Raw genomic sequence first — 12310 nt, forward strand, 5'->3', positions numbered from 1 at the left:
TTCTTAATTAATTTTCCTATCCCCCCTCCTTTTGAAATGATTATTCGAATCTTATATATATAATTAGTTAATACTGCTCGCATGATAGTATGATTGTCACCTACGGTTAGTAGGTAGGATGTGGGCATCAATAGTGAAATCATTCTTTCAAAAAGGGGTTGTGTGAATATTTTTCCATGTGAACCTTTTTCTTGGTGTTGACCTGGAACCGGCTTCAAACTGGAGGACAATTGTATAACTTTTTTCAAATAAGGTAATGATATTGTCCTTGTAGTAGGATAATTAATGACCCAAATCAGAACCCATCCCTAAACCAGTGACAAACGTCATGAATTTGGTGGTATATGGTAGTACTATAATTAGAGTATATTAATATATATAGTCATTTAATTAATCTTGGTATTGGAATATCTAGTAGGATGCATGAACCTGTCTGTGTAATGTTTATTATGGTTTATATTAAAAATGTCATAGAAGTTGTGAAAAGGAGACCATGTTTTTCGGGAAGCTTAATTTTATGTGTTAAAAGAAGTGTCTGTCTGTGGTAAACTAAAGAAGCAACAGCACAACATTATGGTTGGTCGTGGGGGTTGATTTTTTTTTCTGTTCCTTTTACCCATAAAATTACTCATAAAATTGTCTGTAGTGGAGACAACCACATATATAATTGTTATGGCCATGGAAGGATAGGAAGAGGAGGGTAGTTGTTATTATCATATATCATCCATCCTAATGTATCCCATAGCATCAATTTTAAAAGCTTCTCTTATTTAACATTGGATTTTCTTGATTATTTGCATTGTCCCTCTTTCTGATTGATAGATAGATAGATTGATAGTAATTAGTAGCCATGGAAGCTAATAACAATTCCCAGCAGCCTCTCTCGATCGAAAGCTTCTCTTACAGCTGGTTACTGAACCTAAAGCAGCCATCTTTTGAAGGTAGTAGTTCTTCACTCAGAGGCTCACTGGATGCTTCAGATTTCATTGAAATGGACCCGCGATTGCCGGCTTCTAGAAGGTTCAAGATTAGAAGAAGCTCTCAAGACTTCAATTTTGCTTTTCCTACTTGTTCTGATTCTCCACTCACACTTGTTCATGCTGATGAGCTTATTTCCGGTGGGCTCCTCATGCCTCTTTTCCTCAACCAACCCCAGTTGAGGATGGAAGAAGATCAAGATCAACGAGTAGAAAAAGAAAAGGAAGAACAAGAACAAGTAATGGATTCCACACCCTCTAGAAACGCGAAACCGGCTGCTGCTAAGATTCGTTGTTCTTCATTGGGGAGGTGCAGAAGGATGTCGAAACAGATCTTCTGGAAGTATTTTGGTTTTTTTAGGCCGTTTTGCCAGAAATTACGAAACCAGAGATCTGGGTCTAGAGTTGAAGCTGTTGATCCGACAATTCAGGTATATTCAAGCATAACCTCTCCTAGGGAGAGTAGTGCCACTTACTCTGCTTCTGATAATTGGAGAAGATCATGTGATTCTGAAAGCTCCATTTATGAGGCCGTCCTCCATTGTAAAAGATCCATAGGTTCGCCGATTTGAACTTAACACACTTCCTCTCCAATGTTGAACAGATTGAGAGGGTATAAAAGTAAATTGGTTGTGTGTTTTTTTAGAAGACATGAAGATCGATGAGGAAGACAATGTACATATTTTTGTGAGTCATCATTATAAAATTGAGTCATCCTCTTCTGTTCTGTTCTTCTATATGAGTCAGTGTATATCTTTCCTTCTAATCTTTCATTGCTTGTTCTTCCATATCCAAGTTTATGCAAAAGAGCCCTAATAACATTTTTTTCTTAAGATCATAAACTCTAACACTGATAAATCGAGTTAGAAGATCATAAGTTATCAATAAATAAAGCATAATTAAGATTTGTTTTTCTATCATTTAGGGATAATAATGGGACGGATAAGAGGTGGGGAATGTATTTACTATTCCGTCACATTCTACTTCGAGTCACTGTTCAATTTTGGAAAATTCCCACGTTTATATTATATTATTTTAAAAAGTATTAAAAAATCATTGATAAAATTATATAAACATTTTTTTAATATATAAAAAATTATATTATTATAAAAAAATAATTTTAATTTTTCTATAAAATATTAAAAATAAATATATTGAAGATGTTTTAGGGTTTGTCTACACTTTTTTTATTTGATTGATCTCCTTATCTTAATTACTTATGCGTTAATTAGGTTACCCAAAATAATATAAATGTTTCTATTTTAGGACAATATTTATAATTGATGGGTAATCTAGAAAGGCTAGACCCAACAATTTGATGATCAGTAAATGAAGTGGTTTGTAATATTAATTATTGAAAGATGATAAAATTGGTGGAACAATGATAGTATTTCTTGATTACCCATCATTTATTATATAATTATTGTGTCTAGAAACAAATAATAATTAAATGAGGAAAGGTGATGGTATATATGGTAGTATTATAGTATATATAATCTGCTTACTTCTTTCTACATGTCATTATCTTATAATTAATTAGTTGGCAATTTTTTTTAGTTAATTGTTTTTATATGGTTGCCTCCAACGGTTCTCTTATTGATTATTTCATATTAAATAAATAATCAAATTAGTATTAAGAAATTATTGATTCCCTATATATATATATATATAAACTTTTAAATAAAACTTGGTAGAGGCGTGTTATTGGGAAGGAGGGAATATATTCAAAATATATCATTTTTTTTTCTCTGTGATGACTTTAACTTTCTCTTTTTGATAAATTAATGGCTTTTAACCTTTTTTGTTTTTATTTTTTTCCTGTCAAGAATTGTCCCCTACTCCATGGGCACAATACACAAATAAACAAAATTGATATAGCTTATTTTTGAGACATAATCATTCACCTCACCACTTTTTTATTTTTTTTACCCCTGGTTAATTTCTTCTCGGTAATAATGTAAGTTGGCACCAAAATTATAGTTTTATAATAATCACATAATTGAAGTTAACATTGTAGATAATATCACTAATAATCTATATTTTTAATCAATAAAAAACTATTTTACATAACTTACTCATGTTTATAAATATAATAATATTAATAATTCCATGTATAAGAAGTCATACATAAGAAACAAGGTCTCAGTTGTAACTATAGAACTCTTATTTTAAAAAAAAAAAGTGATGTGAGTCTATATTTGAAAACTTTTCTAGGATTATTATTTCTTATATATTATTAATTAATTAATCATATTTTTTTCTTTTTATTATTATTTAGATTGGAAAAAGATTCAAAATTAAGAATTTATTTAAAATTATTGGTAAATTATAAATTCATAGAATTGAGAGATTGTTTTAATATATATATATATATATATATATATATATATATATATTTATTTATTTATTTTAATATAAATTCATAAAATTATAAAATTTTATTTATTGTACGTATATTTAGATAGTAAATTTTTAATTACATTAAACTCGTTAAATTTTTCAAAATTTTTAACTCTTGATATTTTAAAAGTTGAATTCGAACATTTTTTTTTATCAATCCTCATCTCATATCTTGAATAATTCGAATTAAAAAGAAAATAATAAGAATTAATTTTATTTTATTGATATAAATAAAATTATATATATAATATAATATGTTAGTTCATAATTATTGTGTCTCAATAATTGAAAATAACTGCCACATGAATGAGGACACTTTAAACGATCTTATCATATCTTTAATTTCCATCCATGATTAATTATCAACTAACCTAGTAGCTATATTTTCTTCAAATTGTAATAAATAATTAGTTAATTATAATTTAGTTAAAAGAAATAGTAGTTATGGAATGACAACAAAAATGCCGAAATCAATTAATGGGTCCATGAGGAAGGAAATCACGTGATTGTTTTTTTAAGAAGGAATCCTTATCTTCACAGTCATGTTTTGTACTAACCAATGACCATCCAATTCAAATACTATATATGTCCTTACCATTTTCAATTTATTAATATTAAAAAAAAAAATCAGCAATAGGTGATGACAATTACAAATTGATCCGTGTTTTTGGCCTGAATTATCCGCTTTCTCCGGTTTTGACCGGGATAGTATTTGGTCTCTCATCCCGAATATTAGAAACACAATTAAATATATAACATCATTAATATATTTATTTATTTTTTATATTTTATAAATATTTTAAATTTACTTTTATAATAATATTAAAAATTCCCGTAAAAATAAACTATTGAAGTAGAATGAGATGGGAATGTTAAAGACATTTCATCGTCTCAATGCGACCAATTGTCATCCCTAATTGAACATGTTGATAAAGATTTTGTAAATAAATTTTTTATAAAAACCGATTAGATTTTAATTGTTTTTATAGACTTATCAAGTTATCATGTATCAAAATCTAAAAATAAATAAAAACATTTTATTTAAAATAAAATTTATTTAATATCAAATGATTATTTTTAGATTTTAGTATATGGTAACTTGAAAATAAATTTGAAAAAATCAAATGATTATTTATTCACTTTTCTCATTTTATATATATATATATATATATATATATATATATATATATATATATATATATATTCTTAATAGTTGATGTGACAAAGTATTATTTTTTTCAAGTGATGTAATCTATGTTATTGAGTACAATAATTAGTATCTTAAACTAACTCTATGGGACACTCTATGGGACACTATGTTTAATATATTTGAATGTTTCTGTTAAGAAAATTATGATGTCTTATAAACATTCAATCAATGACCCTATTTAAATATAAATATCAGACTTTAATAAGTCTTGCTTCTAACTGTCTCCACATGTATCTATTTCCATTAGCACTTCTTATTTCACACAATCCTTTATAAATAAAATAAGATACTTACCTTTTGTAGTTATACTTGGAATATCCATTGTTTTTATAATTATTATGTATCATACATAATGCACTTACTCTTTTAAATAAATAAAAAAAGTGTTTATGTAATGATTAGGAGAAAAATGCATATTAAACTGATATCCACTTTTACCTAAATAGACATTGATTGGCACACCAAATTGCAACTATATTATATTCAAACTTCAATAAATCAAAATGTTTTGGACCACTTTGTTACCCACACCAATTCTCTAACTTTCCAGCCCACTTTTTCTGGCCCGGAGGCGGCCTATAGTTTAAAATTTTAGGGCTAACGAACCAGGCCGAAAGGTGGAAATCAAATTGGGCCTTAGGGGCTTTTAATTAATAAAAGGGGGGAGGCCTTTCTCTGTGCACCTTGAGGAGTCAAAGCGCGGAAGCAACGGTCAACGATCGCCCACCGCCTCCAACGTGCACGGGACGCTTTCCTGCGATCCTCCAAGCCGCCAACGCCAGAAGCAAAAGAAACCGATAATTTCGAATCCACCGACAAACTCAGTGCGACACAGCCGGAAAAAGTGGATTCTTTCGATCCAATGGATGAAATCTCTCCATCCTAAAGGGAAGATGCTCCCTGGACGGCAAAGATCGTTCCTTTGTCCTCTGCTCCCGAATTTGGCCCAAAAAGCAAAAGCAAAAGCAGGAATCAGATGCCCATGCACGATAAATTTTCCTTTTAAGAACGTCTTCCTGAGGAGGTGAGAGCGAAGAGCGCCAGAGGAGAAGAGGAGACGGTTAGAAGGAAAAAGGGCTCCCAGCCCAGCTCACTTCTTCCACAAATTGGTAATTAAGCTTTTTCAAGTTTCTGGTATAATCTCTTTCTCAATATATATGAACCGATTTCAAGTTTCATTAATGTAATACTGTATTATGCTCAAAATGTTTAACCAGTCTCTTTCTTTGATCTTTCTGTTTGTTAATCTTAGACATACTCGAGTGAGAATATAGTGATCTGACAGTTTGATCTGTTGGAAGGAACTAAACTCTATGTTTGATTCTTATTTTTTAGGTTTGTAATGGAGGTTGATGACCTATATTCCCCATCTGCAAATGGGAAAGACCATGCAAATGGTAGAGTTGAGCTAAATGGGGATGTTGCTAGCACTAATGGACAAGGAGGGATGAATTGCATTTCAGAAACTAATGCCAGTGTGGAAATTTCTGCTGCAATTTCTATGGTAAACTTAACTTATCGTGACATGTTGGAAAGAGTTGACTCAAGAGACCAAAAGAAGAAGGTGAATACATTTTGATTAACACTAATTTTAATGGAAGGATGGATAAATTTTTAACATAGTCATCTATATATATCATATAGGTGTCTAACTTTGTTAAGTTAGAAGAAATATATTATGCGGGAAAATATAGATCGGATATAACTGATGAAAAGGTTTGCTTGTATTAAGATTGATTAAGCTATACTTATGATTATTATTTTGAATAAATATGGTTCTAACTTTTTTTTATGATTTTTTTATGTAGGGAAATCAGTATATAATTTTTCGACCGGTTGAAGAATTTTTTCCTTCCATTAAAACGGTATGTAAAAATTGTAAATTTTATAAATAATTTTGAGTTAATTTAAAATACTTAAAATTTTCAGATAAAAGTTGAAATGGAGGAGGGGATCAATGATATACCCGGTTCATTGATAGAAGACAATAGATATTGTCTCTCTATCCACTATCGACACGTGAATGAAAAAGTAAAATTCTTATGTTTTTTAAAGCATATTTGTATAATATACTCAAAATTAAAACTTGATTGAAAATATTACAGGATCTTAGCACTCTATCTAAAAGAGTGCAATTAATATTGAAAAATTGGTCAAAGTTTCACACTACCGAGGGAATAAAAGTGACCGAGATAAGGTCCTCCATAAAGTGGGATAAGGGCGATGCCCTTAAATACTTATTGGAGACGTTTCTGGTCATCTCAAACTCCAACAAAGATCTAATCCCAATATACATTGCATTGGAGATGACTGAACTGATGAAGATGCATTCAAGGTAGTTATTAATATTTGTTGTCTAAATAAATAAAGATAATTTGCTAATATATGAGTTTTTTTACAGGTTTTAAGAAGTATGAACGGTGGATTTCCATTAGTAATCCCTTAAAAGAACTCTGGATTTTCAATAGTAGTCACTTAAAACAATAAAGAGATCAAACCACTTTGTACTCTCTTTAGAGATCTTGAAGATGTACTTCATTATTTTGTTAGGGTAAGTATAGATTTGTAAAGATAGGGTGATATTCCAAACTGGGACATGATGCCCTGTATCCTCAATGAAAGGAAGTTTCTCATTCCAAAATCAATGAAATTTAAATATGTTTTGTTTCTTAAAATTTCCTTCTATTTATTTTATATTGAAGATTTGTATAAAAGAGATTGAACTAGGTTTGATTCTTGATTAAATTAGAAAAAAGTTTAAGTGCTATATCTCTACTGTCCCCAAAACTAGAAGATACAAATATTTTAGCGCCGCTCTTGGGTGTCATGCTAATATTTTTAACTAGAATGTAGGCTGCACCGACGAAGGCTTGAAATCCTAAACCTATACAAGGAACCACATTTACAAAATACCAGTGCCAGCTGCTTCCAATTTTTTTATTTTGGTATTTCTTTTAGAGGGGGACTGAAGATGAAGATAGTTAGGTGACTATCATTTCCAATCATATTGTTACTATAAAAATAAATGTTCAAGACATTTTAGATAAAAATCAAACAATTTAAGTAAGAATTCAACCACAACTTTAGTCTATAAGGAATTATTATTTTTTTGTACAATTTAATTTCAAATAAAAACATTTAAAAGAAATTATAAAACTTTCCAAAAATATATTGATATTTGATTATCAAATATATATAAATATATATATATATATATATATTAATATTATTTTATTTTCTATTTTTTTTAAAAAAGTCTAACGACAAAACATAACAGGAAAGAAAAAAAATATAAAAAAATGTTTCTTAAAAGGTTATCGAACTCGTAAGTGATCGAGAAAGACGATAAACTTCCCAACGGATTCTATCGGCTTTCCATAACGAATATAAAAAATGTTATAATAATAGTATTATGAATTATACGTATCGGACGACTACGATTATTGAAAGTTCGACGACTTCTCTTCAACTAGATAGTCCATAAAAAATAATTGGGATGGTAACCAAAATATGTAGGACTATCATATCAGTCGCATCAATCTAAACTTCTCAGCAATTACTTAAAGACTCAAACATTACCTAATAAATCTCAGTAATACTCCACAAAAAACTTCAGATACTAGTCACCCTTCGAAAATGCAAAAATAAGTGAGTTGCCGATTTAACTTTCTCCTTACACATACAACTAACTATAATACAATTTTTTTTTACCTTCACTTATCGGATCCGTAAAAATTCCAGCGTGAATATCGCTCTATTCAAAGAACGAGATTTTGCATGGAATCTTTGACACTTAAAGTTTTTTCCAGCAAAAAATATATGAAATCATTTTATCGAACAACTTGTATCAATGTCGCATTTGAAAACTATCCATATCTATTGTCAATGCATAACGTCTTGTTCAGACGAAAATATTTGTTTGCGTCCTACCAAAAATAAACTCTATTAGTGAACGAACTCTCCATCATGTTTAATATTTTTTTATATCTATTTTGACGACTAGTGAAACCATAAGACCAAAAATCAAACATTTTCTTAAACTCTCACAATTTTACATATTTCTTTTTTCTTTTCTTTTTTTATTTATTTATCCTTTTACATTTTTTTTTTGAATAATAAAGGATAAACTAAGATAAAAATTTAAATTAAGGGAAAGGGCCTCAAAGCCTTATATCTTTGGCCCGTAGATAGAATAATAAATAAACTTTTTTTTTTATAATTTATAATTGGTATATATATTTATATATAATATATATATTTTTTTATAATTTACAATGTGTTTGGTGTTTGACTTCGCAAAAGTTGTTAGAGTAGAAAAACAATTAAGAGAGAACTAATACACTTTGTACTTTTTGGGTAAGCAAAATTTTCACCTATCATTACTCAATAACTCTTTTCTTAATATATCATTTTACCATTTTTTTTAATTAAAAGAATACATTTATAATTTAAATAAATTCAAAGTAATGTAATTTACCAAATCTATAACTTCTTTATTATATATTTAATTTAGAAAGCTATCTTTCTCTCAAACTGATTGAAGAAATCTCACTTTTTATTTATTTATTAATAATAATAATAATATTCATTGTTCCAATCAAACATATGAACTCAAAACCTGGGAAAAACCAACCAACCAACCAACTAACCTTTGAAATTTGTTCTAAATTTATTTTTGGAGTTTGAGTTCTGAGACCCAATTGGAATGGATAAAAATATCTTAAATTAGTTAGCCTTGAATCCTTCCTCATCTTCTGGATGCTTTTGTTGATGCCTTCAATAACCAGAACTAGAAGTGAGTGTTGGGCTTCTTCTTGTAAAGACGAAGAATGAGTTCATTCCATTTCCTTTTAACTTCTTTTTTTTCAACCACCACCACCACACAAATCAAACACTTATGATCCAGATACTGAACGAACATGTTGTCGTTTGGCGTTAATTTCTTCTTCATTGGTTGTTGAGCGTGTCTGGTCTAGGCAGGCTTCAATGTCCTTAGTAGTAGTAGCACTCTCTGTATCAGCAAACTTTAGATAATTCTCAATATCTGATTTATCAGAACTCAAGATCCTACGATGGAACCATGTCTTCGCTGCCTTTGGCTTCATGTCGCTGATTGCAATCGAGATGTCGTTTGGGAAAAGGTTTTTCAGCACCACTGCATGAATGATGGTTGTAACCAGCACAGATGTCACAGTCAGACTGGCAACGCCCGATAGTATTATTGCAAGTGCTTTTGTTACCACGTTCGGCACCTCTGTACAGTACCTAACCGTTGCTATGGCTGATGCAGTCATCGGAAAAGTGTATGCCCACCATGACAACGAGAACCTACAACAAAACCATTTACTCAATCAAAAAACGCCCGACTAGTTCAAATTTGGAAAAAAAAACTAAATGACATACTTGAATCCCCGGAAGAAATTAACTCGAACGGCCTGCAAAGAAAAAAATACACATAATTAGAGAGAAGCTACAAAAGAAACGAAAACAGGGTTCTTTTTGATTTCTTTCCAGAGGACTAACTAACCAGTGAAATATAAAGAAAGAGGCCGATGAAGTAAGCAATTCTACACCCATAATCAAATGACCCTTGAATCCTCGCCCAAGCCGTGGAAGCAACACTAGGTGCAGCAACAAACAAGAAGAAAACAGGGTGGAGCTCCTTTGGAAGAGTCTCGTTTGTGGGTAGTCTCTGGTAGAGTGTAACGAATAAGACCGTGTAATGAGCCATTCCAACAGCAAAGAAAAATATAGGTCCTTCCTTAAGCCCCATTTGAGCACCCAACAAAGCACCAACAAAATTACCAACAATTGAAAGATGGTTTGATGGATTAGCCACTTTCGAAAGCCTCCTCTGTCCTCCAGACATCCATTGCCCGTAGATCTTCAGTTCCAGACAGAAGATGGGTGTCATGAGAATGTACCACAGGACAGGATGCAGATCAGGAGAAATTGAGGATGGGATTCCTAATACTAAGAATAATAAGGCTATCCATGGTGCAAAGAAGAAGTTTACACGGACAGGGTGGTAGTATTCGCGACGAACAGCCTCAAAGTAGAAAATCAATTTCAGTAAATAGATTGAAGCAATAATGGAAACAAGAACGGCTGATATGCACCATAGAAACAGGTTTATATCCAGGCTGATATGAAGGAATTTTGTGGCTGGAGAAACGGCCAATGTTTTCCACATAATGGCTTGGCTGCTTACTCCTAAGCACATACCAAATGAAGTGATCGGAAAGCGAAGAAGAAATGGCCATGTCCTGTCTTCCGGAAGCATGATCTTTTCCGAAGCCTGTATTATGTACAACATGAATGAAATTAATGTTGTAGAACAATCAATATCCAAGAAATAACAAACACGTACGTACCCTGAGAGTTTCTAACTCGGGTCCTTCCAGGGCATCGAAATAACGATCAACTGGAACACTCTCCATTTCAACATGCTGCTCAGGAAAGGCTGCTGGCTGGTCTTCTCCACCTTTTCCAACTAGATGTGATATTTGCCTCTCGAACTTGCCAGTCCATGTTTTGAAAGAGTCATACCTCTTATCCTTGAGTTTGTTAATGGCAGGATTCTTCTTCATATGCTTTTCTGGAAGTTTTTGAAAGTTAATTTTTCTGGATATGTCATGAAATGCAGCAGAAGAAGAAGAGGAAGAAGAGGAAAAAGCTGGCATAGGCTGAGAGTAATATTTTGCATATTTGGTGACAAAAGAAGGTGAGGAGTTTCCAGAATCATTATTATTCACGTCTTTTGTTGTTGGATCATTATCTCTTAAGAGATCTCTGTTGTTTCCAGGCAAGCTAGCTCTCAATGGAGAAGAAGGCATGCTGATAGAAAAAGTTTGTGGCAACTGGGATGACTGTCCATCTTCATCAATCTTCTCAGATACGGCTTTTAAGCTATCAAACCCATCAACTTCTTGAGTAGTTATAACTCTGAGCAGAGATGGAAGTTCTTCTTCTGGACTCTGCTGCTTTTCACTATCCAAATGTTCCATCTTAAGTCCTATAACAAATTGGGAAGAAAAGCTTTTAGTCACACGACTGAGAAAATCAAATTCACAACAAAAAATGATCAGATAAAATTTGTACCTTTTGAAAACCACCAGAATCTGCAACAATTGCTCTCTTATTTTCTTCTTTCTGTAAATTTCACCAAGGCAAATAAGGAAGCATAAACAGACTTATATAGACAATATTGCATGGGCTTGTAAAAATAAAATAAAATAAAAAGAGATAGAATGGGAAAGATATAGAAGTGGAATTGTATTAAACTAAAGAAAAAAGTTAGGTCATCAATTTTGTCACTACCTTTGATTTTACAATCTTATTATTTGACCATGGACAGCTGTTCACTGTGTTGGTCGACACAATATAAGCTTGGTATGAAACAAAAAAAGGATCAAAATATTCAGATGTGAGATGCTATTTTGATCCATCTCCTTTTTTTTTTCTTTTTACCATGATCTCAAATGGGGTTAAATGTTTATGTGGCAGAGATTTGTTTATACAAATAATGGTCAGCATAAGTTACTGATCATGAACACACAGGCTTTTCATGATGTAAGCTGTATTTTATCTGAATGATTAATTAACATGTGTTGGTTACGAAACAAGATGATGCTGATTAATAATAACAAATACACGGCTCAAGATGGTGCCAACAAACACATGGTTGATGACTTATTTAAAGAAATAAGCAGATATTATCAGT

General features: G+C 31.3%; 2 protein-coding genes and 1 long non-coding RNA gene across 3 annotated transcripts; 2 read left to right on the top strand and 1 right to left on the bottom strand.

Annotated features, from left to right (window-relative positions):
• Positions 1-440: 440 nt before the first annotated feature.
• On the top strand, positions 441-1765 carry LOC124926575 (probable membrane-associated kinase regulator 6). Its single transcript, XM_047466826.1, has one exon. It carries the CDS (start codon positions 851-853, stop codon positions 1547-1549), a length of 699 nt encoding a protein of 232 aa, XP_047322782.1. The 5' UTR covers positions 441-850; the 3' UTR covers positions 1550-1765.
• Positions 1766-5473: 3708 nt separating this feature from the next.
• LOC124927961 lies at positions 5474-7255 on the top strand. Its single transcript, XR_007098441.1, has 3 exons — positions 5474-6303; positions 6396-6618; positions 6693-7255. It is a non-coding gene; the product is annotated as an uncharacterized LOC124927961 (long non-coding RNA).
• A 1872-nt stretch (positions 7256-9127) lies between these two features.
• Positions 9128-11817, bottom strand: LOC124928195 (S-type anion channel SLAH2). Its single transcript, XM_047468725.1, has 5 exons — positions 11689-11817; positions 10962-11602; positions 10115-10885; positions 9991-10022; positions 9128-9915 (listed from the first exon to the last, which is right to left on the bottom strand). The coding sequence occupies exons 2-5, from the start codon at positions 11592-11594 to the stop codon at positions 9483-9485; spliced, it is 1869 nt and encodes a 622-aa protein (XP_047324681.1). The 5' UTR covers positions 11595-11602; positions 11689-11817; the 3' UTR covers positions 9128-9482.
• Between the last annotated feature and the right edge of the window lie 493 nt (positions 11818-12310).

This window comes from Impatiens glandulifera, chromosome 2 (genome assembly GCF_907164915.1).
Source record: "Impatiens glandulifera chromosome 2, dImpGla2.1, whole genome shotgun sequence".
Lineage (NCBI taxonomy): Eukaryota > Viridiplantae > Streptophyta > Magnoliopsida > Ericales > Balsaminaceae > Impatiens > Impatiens glandulifera.